The 13,778-nt window shown below is 40.1% G+C and overlaps 1 protein-coding gene across 6 annotated transcripts in view; it reads right to left on the reverse strand.

Annotated features, from left to right (window-relative positions):
- Positions 1 to 564: 564 nt before the first annotated feature.
- The window catches only part of LOC138135556 (uncharacterized), a 68,980-nt gene continuing 55,766 nt past the window's right edge, over positions 565 to 13,778 (reverse strand). For all 6 annotated transcript variants that reach the window (XM_069054311.1, XM_069054310.1, XM_069054314.1 and 3 more), the window contains 3 exons: positions 8,748 to 8,841; positions 2,337 to 2,544; positions 565 to 1,573 (listed from right to left, as the gene is read on the reverse strand). In XM_069054311.1, coding sequence (XP_068910412.1) covers positions 1,406 to 1,573; positions 2,337 to 2,544; positions 8,748 to 8,841 — 470 coding nt within the window. In that variant the 3' untranslated portion in view covers positions 565 to 1,405. The remainder of the gene's footprint in view (positions 1,574 to 2,336; positions 2,545 to 8,747; positions 8,842 to 13,778) is intronic.

Raw genomic sequence — 13,778 nt, forward strand, 5'->3', positions numbered from 1 at the left:
TGCTTGCTGCAACTATTCGCCAATAGGGGGCTCTGGTAATAGTGTTTATCTTCCGTGTTTATACTTGGTGCCGAGGTACACAAGTTTAAAACGAAATCAATTTAAAATTTAACAGAATAAATCCATATTTGCCTTCATTACGTTAGTTTTGATGTTGGGTACGTACTTTCAATATTATTTATTTTTTAAGTAATGTTTTCTTAAAAGTTATGGCGTGATTTATTCTGACGGGATCGGTGTTAAAAATGAAAATATACAAGACGTCTAATAAATGCACATATATTTAAAAAAAAATAATTTGTGATAATAAAATATGCTTGTGTAACGAATGTATTTATAATTAATTAATAAAATAATGCCGAAAGATGTCTGGTTTTATTCCAAAGTTACGTGGAAATTTTTGATGGCTCTAACTTGGCGTTACGCATCCATTACGAAATTCAAAGGGTAAAAAATGTACAATTGCTACGTTGTTCTTTTTAGAATCCGTCCAAGAGTTGTCAAAACAAAACCGTCTGTCCTGGATGGTGTTGTTGAACCGAGAAGAGAATAAAAAGGCAGGTATTTCAAAAAGTAACAATTTATTTTGTAGTATTTTTATGTTATTGCTTTATTTACATGAATATTGGCCTGATATGTAGGTAACTAATTTTCATTTGCTATCATCATTCAATTTGAAATTATTTGTGCTATCATAAATATCATAATAAATTAATTATAATACTGAAAATAATTTACTGCAAATATTAAAAAGAATCTTTTAACGTCTGATACAATTACTTAGCAATATCTGACTAGTATGAGATTGCCGGACGGCTCTCATAAGCTACATAATTCATACAGAACAAAGTTTTATTGACCGATAGCAAAACTGGAGATTCATGAATGTGTATCCTGAAAAATACTTAAAAATCACAACATTCAAGAATGCCTGAACTCAATATGAGTCACAAATATTATAACTAGGCTGTTTTAAAAATCACTACAAATTAATGTAAATTTATCTAGAGAAGCGCATTGACAATTTCCTAATTAAAAAAAATATCAGCACGATCCATTCTCCGGACAAATCGGAAAGTTAACGTGCAGTTATAGCTTTAAAATCACAAATTGTTCGTTTTTTTTTTTCATGAATTTAGTCTGCGAAGTAGGACTAACCCTAATTCTTTACATTTATTTACAGCGACTAAGAACTAAACCTAAGCTCCATTGTCAAATTTGGAGTGAAGATCCATACGAGTGATAAACTAAAACTTGTAATATTAATCAGTCTCATTAAGGAAGGCCGACGTCAGCTTCCAGGCGCCTCGCCGAGAAGCTGCAGGAAGGAAGTGTCTCTTGGTAGTGACCGCGTCCAGGGCCGCTCGGATCGGCAACCCGGCAAGGTCACTCCATCGTGACTCTATCAATAAACATATATCTGCTTCAGCTGAGGCTTCAATTCGGCTGGAATGGTGTACACTTCTGTCGGCGGCTTCCTCTTAACGAGACGTCGCCAGCGACCGCCCAAGTTCTTGCGGAAGCCTCGGACGAATCCCGGCCGCTCCGTTGGAAGGTTTTGCACAAGGGTATCCTGCAAAGAAAACACGATCGTTAAAAACCGGAAACACGTCTCCCGCCAGATAAGCCGTAAAGGGGGTCATTGATGGGCCCCGTCTAGACCAGAACCGTCTGGGTTTTACTGGCGCGGCAACCCACACCGAGGGGAAGAAGGCAACATTTGTCCGCCGTGTTGAATTTATTTTTGTGAAACCGTACGAGCACGTGTTCAGAGGGGTGCCTCCGATCGATAGGATTCGAGTCAACGAACCTGCAGGAGGCTTCGACTTCTTTGTTTTGGTAGCGCGTCGGTTTGGGTTCTGTCATTTTATCCCGCCATCGTACAGGTTGTCGAGGTCTCTTTCCCACGGAAAGAGACGGAGGGAAGGTTCGTTCGCCTCCGCCATGCGGTTGTTCAAATCTATTTTTATCTGGAATATAATGGTCTTTTCAAACTGCACGTTTCGAGTTTAGACCTTAAACGAGCAGCTTTCTCTATTCAATGATACTTTCAAATGAGTTACGTCAAAACCTCGATATCAATTTCAAACGAACCAACCGAATTCGACGAAAGGTCTACTGTTAATAACGAATTCTATTTTGTCGCGTCTCCTGGACGATTTATTCGGTCGCAGCGCGGATGTAGAGGTGAAATTAGCATGAAAGATGTTAACTTTCAGTCGTTTTAACCTCGTTTCATAACGGCTTTCCGTTAGCGTGTCGAGGTTGCCGGACGCGTGAGAGGGTCTTATCGCGGCGAAATTTCCAGCAAAAACATGGTGGCGGTATATATGTACCTGGTCGTTGTTGTACATGTACGGTTGTGGTGGCGGCGGGGGATACTGCCAGAGGAACTGCCCACGGTACGCCAACGGGTCGGGCTGCAAAGCCTGAGGGGCCGTCGGCGGCTGGGCGCTCAAGTTGGTGGCGGCTGGCGTCGTTTGGTGGAGCACCACGTCCGCTGGGTGAACGCTGTTGCTGTGCTCCTCGCGTTTCCTCAATTTGCTGCGGACAAGACGGATAGCAATCATAGTGCCGTTGCTGCCCACCATTTTATCTTTGGGGCTCCGTGTTGAAAAACTGAAGATAGCTATTTTGAGGCCGTTGGGCTCCTGAACTCGGAGCGATTGATGGACAGAGTCAAAACACAGACACGACAGAGCTGAATCAGCACCAATTAGAACGTTTTTTGTAGCGGTACGAGCCACTGATCACAGCACTGTAGCTAGTTAGCGAAATCCTTTGGTAGCAATGGTGTTTTGTTGACGAACGAACAACACAACACTCAAAATTGAGTAAGAGATGACTAGATTTGTAATCAAACTCTGAGGGCCTAGCTGTATTGCAAGCTAAACAACCTCCTCAACACGACTTTCGAGTGGAGTCTGAAGCGTTTCGCCTGGCTCCCTCCACTTATATACTGGGAGTGACGTTGACGCCGCTACGCTATCGTAGGCCACCAGGAGGCGTTGTCGCTGTGAGGGGACGGGGGCCCGAGCACAAACGTCTAGCCAAGCGTCGTCACTATTCTTGCTCGGAACAGCTGAGAAGTGATGGACAAGGAGGGATTTTTCAACGGTCGCGGAAATACCGCAGGAAAACCGACTAATCGCAAAACAACAGGAAACACCTCGGGACAACAAAAACCCACCGCACAAAAACAACCACGAACAAAAATATCAACTGATAAATACGAACATCCAAACATATTTCAAGGGATCAATAACAGACGACTTTCAAACCACCGTCAATTCTACCCTACCCGCTTCAGGTAATAATTTCAAGAGGAGCTTTGTTTGTATTTTCAAGTTTTTCTACAAACCACAAAAAATCTACGGTGTCTGACCCTGACCATTAAATGTTAAAAAATTATTTATTACGTTCCGTAACTTCACAAATTCTATGGCACAGTATTCAAGCCAAATTAATTTATCGCTAATGACAAAAATTGAAACATACTAATTACGTTTCGTTAAAATTATTAGAACTTTGCACAGCGATATCAGGGGGAAAAAATGTCACCGTATCAAGTCCATTTAGTGCAATTTTGTTGTCAGTCAAATTAAACCCGCGAGTACAAGTAGATCGTTAGAAAATATTCCATATTCTAGAAAATTTATTTTGCCAAATAATTTGAGAAACATGAGATTCCAGTGTAGGTCCAGGACGTATCCAGAATTTCTCGTCATCAAACTCGTCTTCCACCTTGTCGGGGGAGTAATTCGGGTGCAAAGAATGCCACGACTTAATTAAGTGTTAATGACGCACGGCGATATTAATTTTGAGACTAATTCAAACGTATATTTTTAATTTCGTAATTAAAACCCACTAAATTGGTCCGAAGGTTATCAGAGGTGGTCGGCAAGGCATTGCTTTCGTTTGACCGTGAGTTCGAAAATAACGTAAAATCATTGCCGATAATCAATTTCCAATTTTTCCAATCTAAATATGAACAAACACTACAGAGATTCGACCCCGATTCTCGTTGCACAATTGTTGTGGATTCCCGTCGAAAGTCTATGTCTCTGCGCAAACAACATTAAGAAAGGTCAAAGATAGCGACTTCTTGGAGATATTTTTCGAGTCGTGTGATCACACGGAAAGGACTATCGCGAAAACATTCAACGAAAATCACTCGCTAACGGCAATAACAACAGGATACCGCGGCGCTACGACTTCCACGGACGAATATAAATTTGTGTAAATAAAATAACATTATTCAATCGATTACGTACAAGAATTCAAGCGTAAGTAGCTGTTTACATCAGCACGAGAAATAAACTTATATTGTAGTAATTTGGATTTTCCTGCGTGGAGGTCGGCAGTAAAATTGCAAAATCCCTGGCCTGGACTGTAAGGGACCTACTTTTTCTAAATCGCGTTCCTCGAGAGCTTTTAATTTTTTTTCTGACTAAGCCACGTGCGTCAATTCCATTCCCTATAAAAAATATATTTTCATCTCGCCCGCACAAACATAGGTAGCTAAAGAGGTCAATCAAAGCGCTATCTATACACTCAAGATCTATTTAAAGAAGCTAATCGTTATATTTAGGCTCATCCCGAGCGAAAACAATGCAGATTTATGGCATTAACTGTTGAAAATCGTACTTGACATCAATTATTGACTGTTTTCCTGCAGAACGTCCATCTACTTAACGGCTCGCGGATTTCTCACACGCGGCCGCGAAAAAACATCACTTTGCATCATCTAGGCCAATTGTGGGGTATCAGCGGAAAGCTTTTGCACTGCTGCAGATAAATACAGATTTATTACATCCCGGAACCGAAACTCTTAGACTAATAACACACATTACAAGTAATTTTTTTGATTGTTTTTGACAACTTAATGCCTTCAGGCCATCACCCAACAAGTGACTCTACCTTGACACCGAGTTAAACCCGGGATTTAGAGATGAGGATAAGATTAAGACGAAGGGAAAATACAACGTGACAATCAAAATTGCAAAAAAACAAACAATTACCGGATTAAGAGCACGGAAAAATTTCGTGTGGCATTCGGTGAGGATATTTCGGACGGCAGTCACAAGGGTGTCAGAAACGAGTTTGACTGCTCTCAATAAAGGCGATTGTATAGGTGAGAACTTTCTAAATTTAAAATCGCATTGAAAGCATTTTTTTAAAGAAACATCGTTAAGGTTGGTCCAATCTCTCACCTGTGAATAATTTTCAAACGTTTCTAGCGGAAAATGAAGTTGAATAATTGACGAAATAAATCGTCGACGCTCGAAATCTTACAGATAAATCGGCCACCAACCGATTTTTGTATATATGTATTTATGGCTCCCTCTTAAAAATAAATTCGTTTTTTTTTTTGAGAGCGATTGTCTGGATTCGAGTCTGGATAGATGGACCGAATATGCTTCGAAGTGTTGAGGTACAGTTGCCACCCACCCACCAATGTGACATTGCACGGTGCAGAAATAAAAGCGAAGTAAATTTAGCAACTAGCTACACTTACATAACGTATAGTACGGCATACAAAAACAAAACAGTGTCCCGACAGGCTTTTTAGGCGTCTGCCGTCCATGCCAAATGTCCGAGATACCGGACATTCCTCAAAAGAGCCAGGAATTTCGAAACATTGTCAAAATACCATTCACGACTTTCTCACCTTGACTCACAACGTTTTGATCCAGATCCCGTTTTGACCTATCAAAGATGTCCGAAAAAGAACCGGCCCGAGCTGGCAGACGAGATGCAAGAAAGAAAAAATCTGCACCGGCTAAAAATAATGCCCTATTTATAGACTCTTCAATTGTGTTTACCTTCCCTGGTACTTTTGACGCAAGTGTAATAAATGTTGAAATTGTGGCTCGATCAGTTTCCAAATAAACGGTTATGGCTAATGAAAATGAACAAAATGAGTTCGTTCGAAACACGCGTCGGCAACTTTTGAAAAATAAAATCCCGACCAACGAACGTTCTGTTTACGATTACCAAACTACCAAACCCAAACAACAATTTCGTAGTAATCGACCAAAAATAATAACATCTACGTCAACTCTTGCACAAGCCCGGAAAAAATCGAAAAAGTGCATCGACGACACATGCGACGCTTATTTTTTTCTCATTCCACGTTCTGTTGACCTTTCGTCTTTTTTTAAACTTGTGACACATCAAAGGATTTACATTGCTTTTATTGGCGGCAATATTGTCCCAGTCTGAGCTCAAAATACGTTGAGTTTTCTGCAAATTACCTTTATTTTTGTTGCTTATCTGTTAAATATGAGGTGTGTCGAGTGCCGATTAGATAAAGTCACAACAGTGGTATTCATTGAAAATCTGATCGATACTGCAGATTCTCGTTTTTAATCATACCACAATTCCAAGAGTCGCGACGTTTAAATTAAAATGATAAATAAAACGAGATTTTAACGTTCTACGTGGAACCGTGTTTAAATTCAAGATCGTCAACTGGTAATAGTCCTTAGTTGCAAAAAATGTCAATAATGGAATAAATTTGCAAGTGAAAGTTTTATTAATGAACTAACAGATTTCTACGAGCCATCTTCGCCAATTAATACGTTTAGGAAGAAACATTAATTTAACAGTATGAACTTACTCTTCAAAAATGAAGATGAGATCGATTTCGGTGAAAACCATCACTGACTCTACCTTGTAGTAGATGTTTAGAGGTTTCTGAATGTTAACAGACTGGCTTATCTGAGATGATGACATGAATATAAAACGATCCATATACACACAGAAGGTGGAAAAAATTATATTTACAGTAGTAAATCATTGCAAACAATGTGTTGTAGTACGTTATGGTTATGTTCTTCGGTTGAATAAAAATTTATTAGATTCAATGAATCAAAAGGAAATTGTGTGGGAAAATACGACACCTCTGGTTTGACAAAACCGCACATATTTGTTATGCAAATAAATTCCGACATTTTACGTAAAACACCGCAAGTTTACAAAACAATCCAACTGGAAGTGATTAAATTTTAATTAGCTAATGGCGCCTGACTTGCCGAATGTTTCGCGTCCCACATTTGAATATTCATACAACACATTATATAAGGTTTGATCGAGTGAACATTACTTTAAAAATATCGCTAATATACTGCCAACTCGTGTCATAGAAGATTCCACTCGTTTTCAAAATAAACACGGAGGAGGGTAAACCCTAACATAAAATCTTTATGGAGCTTCCACTGTCGAAGAATGAGCAAATAAAAATAAATCTGTTTGATGGGAATCAATGTATGCGTAATGAGAGACGTCTTATCGTTTGGAAATTTTTAAAATCGAATAAAAATCAATTCGCACTCACCCACTCATTCGAAAAATCGTTGATATCGGAACGATCGACACAAGAAAAAAATTCGAAATTTCCAGCTGTTCCTGCTCGGAATTAACGCGACGCATGTCGCTCTGAGTAATCTAGGATGAACTCATTTAATTTTAAGCGGATGTCAGCTTACGTCATTAAGTAATTGTCAAAGACTCGCACAGGCCTGGATCAATTAAAAGTATAGTCAGGCAGAAGGATCGCTTTTGTCGGTTGACGAGCTAATCCGCCGCCACCCGGGACTCCGGACTATACACCGGACTCGAAATAATTTCCTTTTCCAAGCTACCATCGAAATAATTAGCGCACGCGGTCCATTTATCGCACCATCGAGAAAGTTTTATGTAACGCGTGACTTTCGAGGATATAATTTCTAAACGCTGCTGATGGCGTGCGAATTTATAAACAATGTGTATAGAAAAACTTTTCACTTTTTAAGTCCTACTTTTGGCGTCAAAAACAGCGGAACACTTGCTCCGCGAACCGAGAGAGTAACTTATTACACGTGATGATCGAATGATTTGACAGTTTATCGTAGAAAAAACTACGAATTAAGCGGGGTTTATGAATTACGCAAAGCTACGTATCCCCAAGCGTATTTTATTTGCATCAGGACAAGTCTGGTCGAATTTAACCCAAGGTAAATACCTAAAGAAATTCCAATAAAAAATCATCTGTGTTTGTAAACATGCGGGAGCTGAGAGATTCGATCTGAGCGAAGTCGATTAAAGCGAGATTAAAACTTGATTCGATATAAATTTGTTCGAAACAATGGAAACAATGTCTTACCTTCGTACTTGATTGCATCGTAAATTATATGGTAAACCAGTTCAGTCTGGAAAGATATAATTGCAAAGGCGAAAGGACAAAAAATGTCAAAGTAAATAAAATTATTAAACGTAACGCAATGGAAGAAAAATAAATGCTGTGATAATAGGGTGATGTCATATCAAGTACGATTCAATTGTCTAGGAAGCGCTTCTAGAAGCCGAAATTTCCATACACCTACTTCAATTTAATCGAACTTGGAGGCTATAACAGCGCAATTTCGAGAAAGGTGAAAATGATTTAGACCATCAAGCGTGTCTTGCACCGGTAGAAATCTTGAAAAGATGCAATCAACAATCACCTGGCCAATTAGCAGAAGTATTTTGGACGAATCACCTGGACAGCAATCGACTTTCGATTTTTACCGCATTATGAAAGAGTCGTGAAGATGGCATTTTATGAAGAGCGTCGATGAAAAAAGACTCGACGACAATCCGAACGGAAAAAACTGGGTTGGATCGTAAAGAGTTCACTGCTACCAAAGTCCATTCCCCTTCTAAAATAGACTCGAGGGGGATAAGATGCGTTCCACCTGGCCTCAAAACACGTCCACAATACTTACCTAATCGTAACCGCCAACAAGACGATGATGACCCCAACCATGAACATGGCGACGCACACCCCCCCGATCATGTACAAACTTTCGTTCGGTGCATCTGCAACAAGAGAAACAACGATTATAATCAGCGGTGGTGCAACCTGGGTGACGAGGTGTGACTTTGTAATGGTCCGTGTCACCCACACGGTAACCCAAATCTACATTAATGAATCGGATTTGGAACGTATCGCAATGTGGCGTCCTGGAAATATGATTTCCGAGCTAATTTCGACCAGACGCTCTCGAAATAAGTCTTTATATAAGTCACCCTCGGTATCGACCGGTGCTGATGCATGTTTATTTCTGACCGGATCGCAGAAGCCGTTCGCCCCGCCGAAGGTGAATAACACACTTTTATGCAACAATTTCGATCCCAACCAGAAATACAAATCGCATCCGGGTTGGTTCTGTTGCAAAGTCGACCAATGGAACGGAGTTTTTCTTATCTGTTGAAACTAACGAGGTTAAACAATGCCGATTATACCGAGCGCGACTTTTTTGACGGCACAATTTGACTCACTTCCCCTCTATGGCACTTCCTTGGAGTCTAATGGGAGAAACGGAAGCGCGGGCTGGAAGGTTAATTTGAATGATCCTTGACTTAGTGACATTCTACAATTTTATTTCGTTATCTTTATTGCTAGTATTCACTCCCGTGATATGGAAAATTGTAACTGGTTGCTACGACTACCATCGTAATAACACAAGTTCAATGCCAAATGCACGATCTGATCAATACGAAATTAATTATTGGAGAAAACGACCGACCATACAAGCACAGAAAAAACAAATCAACATCGTTACGATGTAACTTTTATTGTTATTGTGCCATTGTTTCAGGTATCGTTTCGCTAGTAACTGTTTCTACGATACAGTTTCGTTTCTAGGTCACCTTTTGTTGTTACTTGCAATGACGCAACCGTATGCCATACATGCTCCCGACACTGGTACCGTATGACCCATCAGAAGACCCACGGGACTTCTCGCTATGGTACTCCAATTATTTGCTTCCAAATCTTTCGATCGGTCTCTCTGACATTTCCAACAACAGTCTTTCACGAGGATCTCGTGGGTGCTGATTTTATTCCAACATTGACACTCTTCTAGTCTGTCAAGGTTAACGGCCACGAACCGACACCATCGGCAATACCTGGGCCACCAATTGCTGCTCTCGGTCCAGTTTAACACCGCTTTTACGATTTTCTGCACTTTTCAGATTGATTTGTTTACAAATATAAAACTGTTATACGAGACAGTAAAGAGCTGGACTGTCGGTTAGTGTACACTTTGCTCTTGGAATCACGTGAAGGAAATGTGATCAGGGTGCAGCATGGCGACGAGCTTTCCAAAAAAAAATCGTCACGATATGTCACGACATTTAATTAAGAGAATCGTTCATTAGCGTTGCAGGTACGACATGAGCAAATATGCATGATGATCATCATTCTTATCGCGTCTGACTGTTCACCTCTGACCTCTGGACAAGGGTTGGTCGCAGCTGGTATCTTTACATTCAACGCAGTAACTAGAGCGAATTACCGCCCAACTGGAACGATTTTCTGCGAAAACATAAAGTAGAACGGATAAACGATTTTTTCGTTGAAAGATAAATATGACTCATTTATTAGAGAGCACATGATTCATTTGTAATCGACTGTACGTTATGTAATTTCTTCGTTTGAACAGCTCCGGTGACAGAATCGTGATTTCCCGCCGGTTCCAATCTAGGACGGATGGTCTCAGGAGCGTGTTCGCAAACGAGGAGCATGATTGATGGATGATATTCATAGACTCAGATAAATTTGCATCTGTATATTCAATTCCAACCGTGGGTGTGTACTCGCACTTCCAAAACGTGAGTGCGAAATGAACACGATGAATCATTTATTTCTCCATCTGAACACGAGTTTACGGTTAACTTCACGTGTAAATTTGATAAGATAACTCATCCTGTAAGACGAAAAGAGCGCGTAGGTGTTTCCAGTAGCGTGGCGTGTTGATCTTTGTCTTACGAATGGAATTCTTTTTCGTGATACTCCATCATCCCAGAGCTGCTAATTTATGGTTCACCGACATGATTTACCCGAAATATGGTGTTAATAAGTTTACAGAATTGTTGCCACACTGTCGCCTACAATGAACAATCATCTTGTTCCTTAACCAAAACGGAACATGAATCAGTATTACGAAACGAGCTATCGTTGTGACCATGGGCGTCGAGTATTAGGTTTAGCTAATCAAAACTCGTTATCAGGCACTCCCATTAAGGCGCCCCTTATCCATTCCTAAAACAGTTTTAATAACGGTCAATTTTCGATTATCCGCGAAAATCCCGCGAAAAAATAATCTAACAGACGCCCCAAATTCTTTATTGGCATTGACACCAAGAACTGTGCAGCTGCATCGTCTCGACTCTTGGTTAATAAATCCGAACCCCCGTGTCGTCGTGGGATTTGATTTGTTGATGGTCAACTTTGGAAACATGCAACCATGAGGCGGTTGTGACAATTACACGGTTCTCCTTGAGACATCCCGGGAAGAAAAAAGGGTTCGCGAGATTTGCACAATCAAAGGATCGCGTAACCGTGATAGCTCAGCTGTGCAAAGGCTTATCGGCAACTCCCAAGATTAGGAGTTCGTGTAAATTGATCATAAAATGGCTGACGCCTGAGATACTTGAAGGCACGCCACAAAGCCTGTTGATACGTATTATAATGTGACGCTGCGAGGCGGACTTCACAACTTTGTAAAATCACTTTTTGTCACTTTCGTCGTAACCATTTAAAATCACAAATTGCGACCTTGCTGTTCTTGAACAAAAAACTTCTGATCACAATGTCATTTGAATCATTTAAAACTATACAATTATGCAAGAATGGTAATTATGTTTTGACAAACAGAGCTTGGTGCGAACAACCACGATATGCACAACGCTTCGACAAATTAAAAAAAATTAAAATAAATATTTTCGTTCTCCAAATTGTGACGTACAAAGCAGTCCCATAACTCATTAAAGAGCACTTTTTTTATTGTTTCGTCACAAACTGCTTTACACGTTTTTCCTTTTTATACGATTAAAACAAATGCCACTTGTTTATCTTCTGCGATATTTTAAATACAAGTCGTTTCATTTGAAAGCGATAATTATTTGACCCTTTTCTACCTTGTTTCGCACGTGTACAAGCGACACATGAAAAAATGCAATATTTTGGCGTTGTTTTTTTTGTATTTTTTGTTTACAACGTTCCACAACGATACTCGATGCATATGGCATAATAATTACAAAATACTGTTATATTTATAGTAAAGAGCATATGGGCAAGGTATGAGTGCCTTATCTATGGTAAATTTGAGAAGCAATCGACGTTATGTTTGCCTTGTTATCCAACGCGCATCTAAATTGCGATACAGGGTGATAAGGGACTAATATTACATAACATAAATCACACATCGATATATTTTGTCCAAAATCGACTAAAAATAACTTCCACAACATCATTTTCGCCTTAACATTTTACATACATGATTTACGACGGACTGGGTGAGTTTGTGGAATTAATTAAGCTACCTGACGTCTCCATTCTGAAAAAGGAGTAATCACCGACGTCAGTCAACAGACGCAAACCGTGCAAAAGCTTCGTTACAGAAACTGAAAACCATATAATTAACAATTAGCATTGTGCTCCTGTTATCAAGGCTTTAAAGAGTGACGTCGATAATTTCCATCGCGACATGTTGTTTCCGCGTTGAAGGTAATTATCGCTATCGTCGCAGCATTGGGATTTTTCTCAATTGTTTAAAATCCGGATCCATGGATTTTGTGGAAACAACAAGGATCTATATTTACAAAATCACCTGAAATAGATCTTAAGGTCAGAGTTTTTCTCAGTTTCAAAGGCAGGTGTAGTTTACGCGTCTCATGGCCACACCATATGATTTGATTTTAGCATTCAGAGTGTGTTTACCCAACTAACTGGAATAGATGATTCCCCTGTACGAGTCTTCCGGGAATTATCATACACCTAGCGCACTCGTGCTAAGCAAATACAATTACATAAGTCAAAAAATCCCGTCCTCTGGCTTCATTATCGCCAGGAAAAATGTTAAGGTCAAAATTGTGCTAAGCGCGACGCGTCAAAACAAATCCCAGTTGAAATTTGAACGTCTTTTTGAATCGCCATCGTTTCACGTGCAAACGACGACCTCGACGGAGATTAGCTGCTTGCATGCTGCACGACGAGCCTCTGGGCATCCTACCTAATTAATTATTTTAATGGGAGTCTTGTGCATGACATCATTCTGCTGCTGCTAGAAACGGTGGAACTGCTGGGAGCTTTATAACGGCGGTTAAATCCGACTGAAACCACTTGCGTATAATATTTTCGGTCACTTTTCAGCGTTGGATTTGTTTAATATTTAACCGACCCGTTACCGACACTGCCACATTCTAAAATTAATCGGGTGCCGAATCCGATTAAGAATATTATCAATTCAAGCGGCGGAGGGCGCAACGTGTACCATTAAATATTCAACGAACCCCAAAATACCGAAAAACTGGAACGTCCGACTATTAATAAGTATTTTTCACGTCGAAAAACGGAACTTCCCAACGATTTCGACCGAATTTTCCAGTCGTTAGTTCCAGCTCAAACCGGCGGCTAATTTGCACCGTCTCTAATTGAATTTTCACCAATTTAAGTGGATAATGCAGATTGGCTCGTAAACTCCCGACTTCCTGACTGCTGCTGAAACTTTCCGCGATCAACAATAAAGTTGCTAGTTTCAACAAACTGGCCGATTCGTTGGGTTCTGAACGTAAATACAACGATACGTTGGGACTATTTCTAAACCGCATCTGTTTGGCCGAAGTGGGTCATTTTTTATGTGTGTATCTATATCCACTATTTACATCTGTTAAGACCTTACATGTTGCAAATAGAGTTTTCCTAAAGCGACTCTAATTATAAATAAAGAAGCCGTGAGGTTTCGGTGCGG

Source organism: Tenebrio molitor, chromosome 7 (assembly GCF_963966145.1).
Source record: "Tenebrio molitor chromosome 7, icTenMoli1.1, whole genome shotgun sequence".
NCBI lineage: Eukaryota > Metazoa > Arthropoda > Insecta > Coleoptera > Tenebrionidae > Tenebrio > Tenebrio molitor.